The sequence below is a fragment of the Canis lupus genome, chromosome 5 (assembly GCF_011100685.1).
Source record: "Canis lupus familiaris isolate Mischka breed German Shepherd chromosome 5, alternate assembly UU_Cfam_GSD_1.0, whole genome shotgun sequence".
NCBI lineage: Eukaryota > Metazoa > Chordata > Mammalia > Carnivora > Canidae > Canis > Canis lupus.
In genome coordinates this window covers 52896952-52911349 of record NC_049226.1, presented here as the reverse complement: position 1 = coordinate 52911349, position 14398 = coordinate 52896952, and the positions used below count along the sequence as shown (strand labels likewise).

The window sequence follows — 14398 nt, the reverse complement described above, 5'->3', positions numbered from 1 at the left end:
ACGGATCACCATATATAGTGTCCCGCCAAGCCCCGGGCAGCAGATATCATCATGTCTATCTAGAATGGATGAAAATCCAGGCTGTAGCTTTATTTCTCACTGCCTCCCGAGGCAGGCCTCCATCCTGCCCAGCTATGACTGCTACTGAAAGCTCTTTTTTTGTGTGGTTGGAAGGAGTTCTGTGTTCCCTCAGCTTCTGCACACTGGCCTCAGTTCTGTTCCTAACAGAATCATCTCAGGCTCTCTTCCCTGTGACAGAGTTTCATGCATCATAACAATGTCTATACATTTATTTTTATGAACCAGTACAATGATGTGCTTACTTTGTGGAGGCAGCTGTTGTAATCGACTTACAAATATTGGCTCATTTAATCCTTATAAGGATTAATCGTTAAGACATATCGATTATAAAAAAAAAGACATATCGATTATGATGATGGTGCTTATTTCACAGAGGAGGAGGGTAAGGTACAGAGGGTAACTGACCTGCCCAATGTCTTACTGCCAGTCTGCATCCTCCCCACCACATAAGCTGCCTCTCTTTGCTTGTCTGCTACAACCACAGTAGCTTATTTGATCCTTATAGAACTTGAGGGAAGGATATTATCGACTTCCTTCTACAGATGACAAAACTGAAGCCCCGCCTACAAACGTGCCTCCCGCAAGGTCCCAGGGCCAGTGCAAGCTGTCCTTCCATCTCCTCCTACGTGATCCAGTCTGGCTGACTTGGAATATCCACTCTGTTGACCTCTTAGTCATGTGAACCTAGGAACTCTCTTAACTTTTCTAGGCCTCAGTTTCCTTATTGAGGAGGTGGAGATTATAGTCACTGGTTTAGAAGTGGTCCTGAAAGCAGGTCTTCCCCATATGAGGAGTATCTCTCTCTCTGATGACAACCTTTAAGGAGTGAGATTTGATTTATGTTTAGGAAGAAAGTGAATTCCACTCAGGGTTACTGTTCTCCCCATACTGCATCATATACGATGACTTCTAGTACATGTGAGGGGAGGCTCTCACCCTTCCTCTTGGAAACTAAGAAGCTGCAGAATGTGGCAGGAAATCAGGGAAAACACCAGGCTAGCTTGGTCCCTTTTGATCTCACTCCTCTGATCTCTCTAGAGGATTAGAGCAACTCAGAGATCCCCAGAAGCTTGAAATACAGACTGCAGACCCATCTTGGAAATCCATTTCTTCACTAACAACTTAGGAGGCCTAACCTCTGGGCCAGGCCCTATGCTGGGGCCTAGATATACAGAAGCAGATTAAAACCTCCCCTGAAAGCTGTCAATAGGATTTGGAGGTGATGCTTAGAAAGCACCTAACACAGTCACATAACAGGTGTTAAATAAACATTCTCCCCCGCCCAGCCCCAGGGTGAAGCCTGGATGGTCTCCACACAGCTCTGTCCCTAGTGTTCCTAGCCCAGCCCTCTGTGTGGCCTGTACCTCTCCTCAAGGCATGTCCCTGGAGCTCCCTGGAGCCTTCTTCAGAGAGCGGCTACAAGCATCCACTTACACCATAATCTTTTTTCAGAAAGGTAGAAAGGAGCAACTCTGCCAAAATCAGCTCCCTTCCTCTCAAGCAGACTGACATTTGATTTTGTGCCTTCCTATCTATACGGCAGAAAGACAGTGACTTACCCACTGGCCAGACGGCCGATTGCCCAGTACTGTTCCATTTCATGCTGACATTTTTTATAAATCCTCCTACAGTTCACTTCATCAGACTGGTCTCCACAGTCATTGTCCCCATTGCAGAGAAGTCTGCGGTTTACACACCTCCCTGTAAGGAGAAAGAGTGTTACCTATAGTCACATGGCTGCCAAGAGGGGAACAAACATGGGATGAGCACCAACTATGGCCAGACATGCTCCTGGGTCTTTCATGCCACTTTGATTAGTCCTCATGTATCAGGGTGGGTCAGTAGGGCATTAACATTCTTCCCCCCAAGAAGCCAGTATTGCATTTCCCAATGCACTTGGAGGGGAGATTATTAAGGATGGGGAAAGGGAAAGTGTGTGGGCAGGATCAAAGTGGCCAGACAGGAGGGAAGTCTAGACTTCTCTCCCTGAGGCTGGCTAGGGTCCTGCAGGGTCCTGCACAGTGCTACCTGTGTGACCTTCCACAGGTTACCTGACCTCCCTGCCTCAGTTTGCTCATTTGTAAAATAGGGAGGTCATCCATTCTTAACCGCCCCCCCTTGTTGGGGGGTTTAAATGAATAAATGGAATGGTAGTGGCTCATGGTAAGTGCTAGATAAGAGTCATTCCTCTAATTACTGTTTGGGTAGGCCAAATGCCCATGGCTGGTAAATATTTGCAACAGGATTGGAAACTATGGATTTCTAATCACAAATTCTTCCCACTGAGCAACACCAACTTCAACACCATAGCCATTTAGATTATTTTTAAGCTTTAAAAGTATTTGGACTATATATTCAAGATTTGCAGCACTTTTGCTTCCTTTAAATGTCTTACCCCCCTGACTTGACTCCCTTTCTTATTTACATATTCTTGGGGGATAAAGCCTGTAAGACAGGTGACCCTGTTTCTTTAGGTGTGTCTGATCATTTATAACCAATATTAATAGTAGAAGAATATCAATCTGGTCTTCAAACATTTCTTACAAGGCACTTAAACTAAAGCCTGCCTGAATAACCATTATGACTCTGGTCAGAATCATGGAACACTGGCCATAATGAGTCCATGGACACACCGTAAAAGTCTTTCAGATTTATTACATAGAATCCTGCATTTGCAATAAGCCCTAGAAATTCCTCTAAAAATCTCTAACTCTTTCCTGAAAAATCCTGAAGCACAGTCCACATGAGTAAAGTGACTGTAGAGAGTTGCAACAACCATCTAGATAGTTTGGGTCAAAATACTCGGAGTTCTGTGGCAGACTTTGAGAAATAGGCACAGGTTTGCTTGAATTCATAAGATGAATGAGTTGGAAAGACAAGTGTTGACTTAGTTCTGCAGCAGATGATTATTTATTTCCTTCCCTCTGTCCATCCATCTGTCCTTTTTCTCCTTTACTTCCTTTAACCAAAAATTTTACTGACTATATCACATATTAGGGGCCATGCTATACTTGGTTATGCAGAAATGCAAAAGTCAAGAACTATCTCTGCAAAAACTGTTCAGAGATAAATGATCTAACCACCTGTGTAACCATTGTAGGTACTGAGCCCCAAGCTGTACTGAGCCCCAAGCCTCTGAGAGAGGCAGCGCTGCAAAGAATATTCATATCCATTGTGCCACTTAATGCTTAGAGCACGCTTGTAAAGTACTAACATCACTTTCAATTTTGTTGAGAGGACCAACATGCAGAAAGATTAAGTGACTTCTCCTAGGTCACAAAGTCAAAATGAGACTTGACTCAGGATTCCTGATTCCAGCACACGTTCTTTTGGTGTCCTTCACGTCAGTGAATGTAATTTGCATCCCAAATTTCTCGCCGCAGCTCTTCTACTTACCTGCTGTATGATGTTGGGCAAGTAACTTCCCCAAGTCTCAATTTCTTCATTCATTCAGTGGAGATAATATTAACACCTACTCTATAGGGCTGTTTTTGTGAAATAATACATGTAAAGAGAGATCAAGGAGGACAAGGAGGCCTCCCAGCCTGACATATGACCCTGACCTTGAGCACTAAGCTATGGCCAGTCCCCCCCATCATTAGGTCTCATCACTTCATTTGCTAGATTTCCCCTCCCACTCCTGCATCCCTTTATACCTGTCTGTGCACACACAAAGCCTTCACATCGCACTTGGCTTCTGCATGGTCTGCTGGTAACACAGTCTTCAACTTCCTTGTCAGAGAAGTTACACGGTTCCCCATAGAACTGAGAGGGCCGGAGCAAGGAGGCATGTCTGTACTATGGCAGAGAGGAGCAAGGTGAACCAGGGGCAGAGCCTCGGGGACCTCAGGAACTGAGGGGTACACTCCGGGGTCCATGTTGCAATTGGCTGTTGGCTTGCCTGTTTGAACTAGACTGTGAGCTCTCTGAGGGCAGAGACCTTGCCTTTGATCTCTGCAGCTCCAGTGATCAATAAAGATTTGCTGAATGGGAGAAAAACCCTGGCTTCAGAGTCAAAGGGTGAGTAGACCAGTTCAATAGGGTGAGTAGACATAGCCAGTTCAATAATACAAAACCACAATCTCTCAGCTTGATTACTCCAGTGGGTTGATTCAAGTGGGTTCTTGTTTACTTAGTATCTTATAAATGAAAAAGCAGGGGCACCTGACTCTGATACTTTGTAGTTATGTGATGTTGGCAAGTTACTTAGCCTCTGTGATCTCATTTTGTTAAATCTATAGAGTAGGGGCAATGAATTACCTAAACACACAGTTATCGAGTTTCAATTACATATATGATTTATATGTGAAATCAAATTATGTTGTCTGGTACGTAGCTGGCACACAATTTCTTATACTTATTTTTCTTTATTATTATTAATAATTTTTAGCAGTCAATATTTCTCTAACTTCCTGTTTGTTTATTCCAAAAATACTGAATTTCTAGAACATTAATTGAGCCACCCAATGTTGAAAAGGTAGGTGTTTATGCTTGTTTGTATTTTCTTTTTTACTGAAGTACAGTTGACAATGTTACATTAGTTTCAAGTGCATAACACAGTAATTCCACAACTCTATACATTACATCATGCTCACCACAAGTGTAACTACCATCTGTCACCATGCAACGCTATTATAATATCCTTGATTATATTGCCTATGTTGTACCTTTCACCCTGGGACCTGTTCATTCCGTAACTGCTTATTTATTTGGTTTTAATCATGGTCCTGGCCTCTAGCATGCTCTCAAAGAGGTTGTCACAGATGGTGGTGGTGGTGATGGTAAGCACCAGCCAGTGACAACACAGTGTGATAAGGAAAGACAGACTGCTCCTTAAACTGTTAGGGGCATCCCTGATGCAAACTCAGAGATGCAAAGAGAGTAGAGATATCAGGCAAACAGGAAGAGGTGGCATGAGGAGGGTAGAGAAGAATAATCTGGATGGAGAAAACTGCTATACCAAACCTGAGAGACTAGAGTGTGCCTTGTTTCAGAATGCAAAAAGAAATTACTCATGGCTGGAGAGAAGGGTACAAGAGGGCAGATGGCCACGGGTGGAGGGAGATATAGCCAGGGACAGGTAACGCGGGGTCTCCCAGACCTCAGTTAGGTTAGGTTCAGCATTTTACTATGAGGCAATGAGAAATAATTCCCAGGAGAAAGTAATCAGAGTTGGTGGCTTCCAAATCTTAGTTGTAGGTAAGAATCTGGTGCAACAAAAGGATACAAACCAAGGTAGCAGCCCCTTTGAAGAATGCCATGGTAACCAACCATGTTGTTAGCTAACCATGTTGGATAGTGTCTGGAAATCCTGCCCCACCCCCAAATACAGACAACCATTCACCCATGCTCTTTTGCACTTCCAGAGGGTCTTTCTTCTTGGAAGGCTGAGACTGGCAGGACAGAGATGAGGTCTGCAAAGAATATGCTAGATGACCAGCCCCAGGCTCCAAAGACAAAATGGGTTTGAGGAACGTGGAAATGATGAAAAGAGACATCTCGAAATGCCAGTAGGAAGGTTTTGATACTCCCAGCCAGTGACCCTGCAGAGAGTGATGATGTCCACTGAGGGCAAGCGCGTAACAAGCTCCGAGTGAAGAGCTCTGGCTGGCTGGCTGGCTGGCTGACTCGCACTGAGTCTTCCTGGTTTATGGGGCAGATGAAGCAATTATACAGATAATTGGATTCGATGTTGATAACTTCAGCAATAAAGCTCACTTTGGGAATGGAATGATCCAGCTTGAATCTTCACAAAGCTCCAGTTAACTGTCCTGGGCTCACTTTCACAACCTCATTAGGGTCTTAGCCCATGGATGCTTTGATGTCCTGAGGAGTTGGGGAAATGGCGATTGTTCTCTCTTCTCTGACACACCTGCTCTGCCCACAGCTGGGATCCTGGGTCAGCTCTCTTAGGACAAGGGAACCTGAATAACAAATACTGCAAAGACCACGTGGTTTATTTGTTGTTGTGAGGTTGTTTTATGGGAAAACACCATGCAAGAAGCCAGAAGGCTGAGTTCAAGGCCTGTTATTTGCTACCAGGTGAATGTGACAAACCACCCGTTCTGAGTCTGTTTTACTCATCTGCCTCACGGAAAGTGTCACAACTGTCTTCCCTTTCTTACAGAGGTGTCATAAAATATCATGAAATCAAACAATATACATTTATGGAGCACCCATTATGTTCCAGAAATTTAACTGCACCGAATTCTATACAGAACTGAATAAACCTTCAACAGCTCACCATTTAACATAAAGGTAAACAATTAAGGGAAAGTAAGTGACAGGAAGAATACAGAGCTATTACAGCTCAGAGATGGCCTATCTAACTGAGCATATGGCTGAGAAGTCAAGGAGAGGCTCAGAGAGGTGGCTTATAAGAATTTCAAATCATGAGTATGTGTTAGCCAGTGATGGACATGGGGAAGGTCACTCCAGCCTGAGGAAACAGCATGAATAAAGGCAGAGAGGGCATGAGAAGTGGTCAGAGAGAGTCAAGTGTTCTGTGTGCTGGAGCAGGGGACGTTTTATGGAGATGTCATCCAGGTCTATGTTCTGGAGGCCATGAATGTCATGAGTCTGGATTTGAGCCTAAGGGCCATGTGTAGACTTCAAATGGTTTCAAGCTGGGAAAAGACAGGCCAGACTTGCATTTTTGATAGCTCCTCTGGTTGCACAATGAAGATGCATTGAGATAGCAAAGTTGGAGGCAGTAAGTCAGAGAAGGAAGCTGTTAACAAGAGCCAGGAGAGATATGCTAGGAAAATAACTGGAAGGTCGAAGAAAGGATCTACTACTTGGAAGCACAGAGGAACAGAATTCATGAATTAAATAAGCCAATATTTATCGAGGTCCTACCATGTGCCAGTCACTGTCAGCACTGCCCCAGCCAATCTCGCTGAGAGCTAGGGCTTCTTGAAGCTTACAGCTCCCCCCAGGCCAGAGTACTTACCCTTTTCTTCTGACAGGGATCACACATGGTCCAGGAGGACCAGCTGGACAGTTCACAATCAATAGGCATCAGCGTGACATCCACACTCCGTGTTTGTCTGCTCTTGGCAAGGCTCTCATTGACTGCGTTTGACTCAAGAGATTGTGGCCTTTCACTTCTACAGGATCATCATGAGAAAACACAGTCAAGTGTCAGAAGGGAATTAAGTATACATGCAACCATCCCTCCCACCCACTCAGTAAATATATATTTGCTCAATTATGTGAGGCTAGTAGTTTATAATTCAAGTATAGGTTAAGTCATCCAGCAAACAGTTACTGAACAGTCCTAAGTGCTTTACATTTTGGCTAGCTATGGTTGAAAGAGTACTGAGCTCAGAGCAGAAGATCAGCAGTTGGGGGATCTTGGGGTGCTTTTTCTACCTGTGTGAGTTCCACTTTTTCTCATCTATATAACGGGAGAACTATAGATATCCCACAAGGTTTTTTCTATGATTAACTAAGAAAGCACATATGAAAGCACTTTATAAACTCTAAACTGCTATAGATATGCAGGTAATACAACCACAGCTGGATAGAGGACTTTAAGCAAATCCCCCCTCTCTGCGGGTCTTGTGTTATGCTGTAGGAAAGGAGAGGTTTGAACTAGATGGTATTTTGTTTTTTGTTTTGTTTTTTTATTTTTATTTTTTGAAGGGGAGAGGGGCAGAGGGAGACAGAGAGAGCGACTCTTAAGCAGGCTCCATGCCCAGTACAGAGTCCAATGCCAGGCTTGATCCCACTACCCGGAGATCATGACCTGAGCCCAAATCAAGAGTTGGATGCATATCAACTGCGCCATCCAGACACCCCTGGACTAGATGGTCTTTAAGGCACCCTATCATGTTAAGAGTCCATGAAACATTGGCTGAGAACAAACAACATTCAGGGTACTGAGCTACAGGGACACAGGCACATAGAGAACACAGGCTCTGCCTTCTGGAACTCTCAGTTTGTTTTAGAATGGGAAAAGAGAACCAGATCTCCTATCTTAGCTCTTTGGGACTTTATCCATTAGGCAAAGTTTTTAAGCATGCAGGCCCCATGGCCAGAGCTTTGCTTTTTAGGGGCTACAGTATGGAGCCTGGGCAGGGGTGGGGAAAGCCTGGACGTGGGACAAGCAGGTAAGAGCCTCTTGGCAGTAGCACCAACGAGTGATGCGAGCTTGAACCATGGCAGCGTCTGGGGGAGAGCACTTGGGGAGGACAGGTATATGAGGCACTGCGCAGGTGGAATAGGAAGGCATTAGAGAGGAAGGGGTTCGAGCCGATGCTTGTTTCCTGTTTAGGAGCAAAAGGGCTTGTCGGGGAAGATGTGGTTGGGACATGCTGAGTTCCAGGTGCTCATGGAACACCTGTATAGAGTATTCAGCAATTGGTTCCTACGTGGGGTTCACACTCAGAAGAGAGATTTTCACAAGAGATATGGATCTGATCGTGCAAAGCTATGGAAGAAGATGAGACTGTTCTTGAGAGGAGACAAAGGCCAAGGGTAAGTCCTTGCGGAACATCACTACCACCCGCAGACCAAGAAAGGTTGGTGCCCTGCCAGTCCTGAGCACAGGCAGCAGAGGGCAGTGGGTGGGGGCATAGGTGAGGCCAGGGTGGGTGGTGGGGAGACAGGCAGTGTCACATCTGCGGAGCAGTCAAGTGATGTGAGACCTGAAATACGCCCAGAAAGTAAGGGAACCCTTTTTGTTGAGTTCCTGGCACTCAGTGGGTCATTCCGTAGAATGAATAAATGAACGTGTCACTGAATCTGTCTAGGCCTCCAGTTTCCCTACGTGTAACATGATGGGTGTATTATTAAGATTTTGCTTTTCTTCCATCGGAGAGCATATAACACTGTAAGATCTTTGTCATCTGTGTTCCTTTCCAAGACACGAGAGATGAGAAAGGAAACAGATTTGCTGAGCACCCAGGACGTGTCAAGACGCGAGCACGGAGTTTGACCTGTGCTATCTCACGGAGTCCCCACAGCAATGTGAGAAGACACTGCCGCTTGGATAGATGAGGGAAATGCCTGAGAGTCATACAGCTGGTTCGCGGTGGTCTGAGGGTCTTAGCTGAGGTCTGTTGGACTCTAGAACCTCTGCAACCGTTTCCCCAAACCGGGAACCAGGCCAGCATCCACTCTACCGGTGCCCTCCTTCTCCGTGCAACGCTTCTTCCCTCCTTGCGTCCAAGATTGAGTCATTAGGGAGAGCATCACAGAGCTTCCACTGACTCAAATACATAGTACATCACTCCAGACAAGGTCATTAACAATACATTCTCACTTGGCAAAAGTCCTAAAAAGAGTATAATATTAACTACAGTGAAATCCATCTCCACAACCGCCCCAGAGACCAGCAAAAATCAATTGCCTAGTAAAGTTGGATCTTTAACGAAAGGTCAAAGACTCTCCTGGAAACCACAGGTGGATGCTTTAAAATGGTTACTTGAGGCAGGATGCTGCACACCAGTGGGGGGGCTCAGAATGTGCTCTTATCTACTAATTTGCCCAGGTTTGACAAAACAATACTGTCTGTGATTCGGCTTCTCCTAAGTATATATTTGACAGCTCGGCAGGGTACCTTCTTCCTGTTTCAACTCAGAAACAGTTACATTGTGTTTTCAGCAATGATCAACCCAATTCTGGGCCACAATTGAGACGGGGTGGATAAGTAACAGGAGTGCACACACACACACACACACACACACACACTATTCAGAGTCACAATTATTTTCCTCTCTAAGATTTGAAAGCCTGTTAATAGGCAAGATGATCATTTACAGAAGGAACTTGGTAAAAAGTAGTTAGAGCCACCGGATGTCTCATTTTTGTGCCCCATTTTCATTATGGAGGTGGCAATATAATGAAGTAATCAGCTGCGTAAATAGTATGTTTGTAAATTACAGCAGTTGGGATGTGTGTGGTTTATTAGCCCTACAAAACGCAAATCTGAAAGAAAGGCTGACACTAAGTCGCATCTTTAAATCCTGGCCTCTGTGTAGGGATATAGCTAACGGCTCTCACACCTATGGATTTTTACAGAAATAAACTAGATGGACTTTTGACTCGCTGAATTGACTCTGTCACTCAAAACCCTCTGTATGGGGGATGCCTGGGTGGCTCAACGGTTCAGAGCCTGCCTTCGGCCCAGGGTATGATCCTGGAGTCCTGGGATCGAGTCCCACATCGGGCTCCCTGCATGGAGCCTGCTTCTCCCTCTGCCTGTGTCTCTGCCTCTCTCTCTCTCTGTCTCTCATGAATAAATAAATAAAATCTTTTTTAAAAAAAATCCTCTGTATGTTTTTAATGTTGAAAACTTAAACATGCCCAGAGAAGTACAGAAAATAAAGTAATAAACACTCATGTACTCACAACACAGGATTGGCAATTATTAACATTTTGGTATATTTCCTTCAAGTCTCTCTCATTCATTCATTCATTCATTCATTCATTCATTATTGGAGAGAGAAAGAGAGAGCATGAGCAGAGGAGTGGCAGAGGGAGAGGGAAAGGGAAAATCCTGAGCAGACTCTGATGAGCTGAGCCCAATGTGAGGGCTCCATCCCACAACCCTGAGATCATGACCTGAGCCAAAATCAAGAGTTGGATGCTTAACCAACTGAGCCACCCAGGTGCCTCTAGTCTTTCTTTTTTTAAATAAAAATGAATAACCCTATACATTTCTCATCTGCGTGTGATACCAGTTCCAGTTCCATTTCCTTCTCCTCCTTTTCATAGGGAACTATTGTTAGGAATTTACACATATCCTTGAATCCTTTAAATATTTTTATGTATCTATCCATATGTGTGACATAGAACACTGTTTTTGTATGCTTTACTCTTACTGTACATCTCATTGTGTAAATTGCTTTTGTCAATCTCTATGTCTGAGCCCAATGCTCGTTTGTTCATAAAGAGATCTTTACCTAGATATCCCATCAGAGGACATAAATTGCATTCGATTTATTCTTTTTCTTTTTTGAAGGACATTTACATATTCCCACTGTTTTTCCATTGCAAATAATACTACAATAAACACCCTGCTACAGGTTCTTGGAACATATCTCTCTACATAAGGAATGGCAGGGATGTGCCTTTCCTCGAGGTGTGTGGAAAGCTACTGCCAACATCAGGACATATTTCACTGGGTCCCTGTCTCTTACTCTCTTTCTAACAGGAGTTTCTGATCAAAATAAAGATGGATCCACCGAGTAAGGCAGGATTAGGTCAGCAGTAAATTGCAAGCCATCAGCTTATATAGATGCGGTATGTCAATATATTTTGGCTTTCTGTAGAAATGTCCTGACACAACAACTTTCTTGTCACACACAATTTGTTAGGCAGCTGCATCCCCTCTGCAACCAGCATCCTTTCTCTTTGCTAGAAGGGGCAGCCTCTGGGTGGCAGATTTTCAATTTCTTCCTTTCTCTGTCAGTTGCCATTGTAGGCGTGAAATTTAAAGCAACCTTTCAAGGCAACAAATGTGTGGCCCAGGGACAGAGAAGGGGCATGGAGGTCCAGTAGGTCAGATACACAACGAGAGGGGATAATGCACTTGAGAGGTAGAATGGTGCAGGGTTACACAGGAGCTCTGGAACCAGAAAAAGTCTTGGATCTGAATCCATATTCTGTTACATATGAAGTAAGTAGCCTTGTGACAATGACATTATCTCTCAATCTTAGTTTCTTTTCCTCTCGGTTACACTGTAAACAACAGCACGTACCCCAGATAACCGTGAGGGATGAGAGCTCATGTAGCTCAGTGCCTGGCACAGAGTGGCAATAAATAAGCCACCGGTCTGGTGACAGTGTGATGAGTTCATCTGGCTTGATTATAAGAAGAACTCAAGACAAGAAACCTGTTCTCAGCTAACAGGAGGGAGGTCTCAGCTTCTCCTGTTTCAGAACTGAAGCCTGTTCTTCCACGCTTGACATAGAATTCAAATACCTGCTGCTTGCAGGGCTGCCCGGTGGAAATCATGGGGAGGGGCCGAGCACCACACCTGGTTTGAGACTGACAGAGAGTGAGTGAATCTCCTCCTCTCTTTGAGGATCATTTTGCTACTCTACACCGTGTAAGTATGAGATTAATATCCACCTCTGGACATGGCTGGAGGGTTGAACAGGGCCTCTACTTACCCTCTCCTACCTCCGCTTCCTACGTCAGAGTGAACCTTCTAATGTATAAATATGATCATGTTGCTCCTTGGCTTAGAACTCTTCAATGGCTCCCTATTGCCTGGGAGGGTAAGAGTCAAGCTCCTTAGCCAGCACCCTAGTGTTCTTGGTCCTCTCTGCTCTGACCCTGCTCACTCCCACTTTGGTGGCACTCCACTGTGGCCTGTGCTCAAGGCCTCCTGAAATAGATTTGAAGCTTCAGGGACACACCAGGTTTGTCCTACTTCCATGTCTTTGTCTGTGGTGCTTCCTCTGCCTGGAGCTCCCTCCACTGCCTTGGCCGTTTGACAACACCTATTCATATATAAAGATTCAGTGCGAGTACCCTGTCTTCTAGAAGCCTTCCCACATACCCTGCATGCCCAGTAGAGCTGGTCACTCCCTCTCTTGGTTCCCACCTGTCCCTGTATCTTCTCTTGCAGCAGTACACATAGAGTGTGCTCACGTGCTGGCTTTCTCCATGAGAACACAAGCTCTCTGTGGCTTACTCATCTCTGTATCATGCAGGGGTCACTACTGTGGGCAGGGTTGCTATGAGCCCCTTCAAACCTCCATTCCAGACACATTTCCTCGGGTCCATAACCCTTCTCTGTGTATACAGAGTGTGTGCACCTAAGGAAGGCCTTGGTAACCTTGGTTCTTCTTGGGGCCAAGTTGAGATTCTTGACAATCATAATAGTTACTATTTGTTGAGTGCGCAATGCGTAGTGAGCACTCACCGTCCTGGTCTTAGGGACAGTGCCCAGTGGCAGCTGAGTGCTAAACAGAGCTGAGACCAAGGCATGTGTCCAATGGGTACTGGTGCTCCTCACGGTAAGTGGGAGGTTGTGCTCAGGAAACATTTATGGAATGAACAAAAGGAATAGCACTAACAGTCCTTCCTCCCAGAGGGTTGCTCACAAGGTGGCCTGGGACACCTGAGTGCTTCAGCATTCATGGTAGGGACTTTTCATGTAGAGAGGATGCCCCAATTGCCAAGTCACTGGCACTTGTCTCACTGAAGCTCAAGTTTGAGCTTTCACTCAGATAATTTCTTTAGCCTGTTTTATATCCTGTTAACAAAATGATGAAATAAATCAATTAGCATTTATCTGCTGAGAACATATGGAGTGTGTGTGTATGTGTGTATGAGAGAGAGCGAGAGAGAGAGAGAGAGAGAGAGAGAGAGAACGCCAGTGGGTGAGCAAGAGCACCTGAGAACCCAAAGAGTTTGGGTTGATGAGCAGATAGAGTGAGTCCCTCCCATAAATTAAAATCATTGATGTGAATTGGCTCTTTTTTCCATACACAACAAACCTTCTTTTGCATAAAGAATCACACCGGGGCTTTGTTCAGAACACAGAACAAGTATCCTATTCTTCTCAGCGTGACAAAATACATTCAAACATGTCAGTTTCTTCTGGGCACTTTTGTTGAAGTCAGATGCTTGGTTCCACAATAATTTCAAGGGAGTTGTTGATATTTTATCAAATGCATGCAAACTGCTTCAAGAGATGTTCCTTATTCAATAGGCACTCAACAAAGAGGCGGTCAGCACTCTGTGGCTTTATACTCCCTGTCACATGATTGACTGGGGAATCATGTGTGACCGTCACTTACCTGGAGCCAGGTAAACTGAGGCAGCCCAGAGCAGCACAGAGAAGAATCAGCTCTGCCAGTGCCCTCCACCCCTGCGGCCGAGATGTCTTCATTTTCAGTATGAGACCGAGCTTCTGCCGAGGCTCCTAGGTCCATGAAAGGTCCACGCAGGGAGCACTGCTGTCAGCTTCTGTCCCCATAGAGCAAACAGGTCAGCAAAGTAAACAAAAAATCAACAGTGACCGGAAACCCCTTAGACTTTGTACAGACAGAAACTTACCTATGACTCTGGACACCAGGGAGAACAATGGAAAGTTCTACACAAGAAAGAGGCAGCCAAAAGGACAAGCTGTTAGTGAGGATGAGGGGCTCGAGGTCCAGACTGCCTGGGTTCAAATCCTTTCTCTGCCACTTGCTCGCTTTGTCACCTTTGGCAAGTTACTTTATTTTATTTTTTTAAAGATTTTATTTATTTATTCATAAGACACGCAGAGAGAGAGAGAGAGGCACAAGCAGAGACAGAAGCAGGCTCCATGCAGGGAGCCTGACATGGGACTCGATCCCGGGTCTCCAGGAT

The 14398-nt window shown here is 44.9% G+C and overlaps 1 protein-coding gene across 1 annotated transcript in view; it reads right to left on the bottom strand.

The window, feature by feature from the left end:
* Window positions 1-14035, bottom strand: part of C8B (complement C8 beta chain) — a 39008-nt gene extending 24973 nt beyond the window's left edge. The window contains exons 1-4 of the mRNA XM_038537412.1: window positions 13843-14035; window positions 7034-7190; window positions 3738-3879; window positions 1641-1782 (exon numbers count right to left, since the gene is read on the bottom strand). Of these exons, the coding sequence (XP_038393340.1) occupies window positions 1641-1782; window positions 3738-3879; window positions 7034-7190; window positions 13843-13934 (533 nt within the window). The 5' untranslated portion in view covers window positions 13935-14035. The remainder of the gene's footprint in view (window positions 1-1640; window positions 1783-3737; window positions 3880-7033; window positions 7191-13842) is intronic.
* Window positions 14036-14398: the final 363 nt, after the last annotated feature.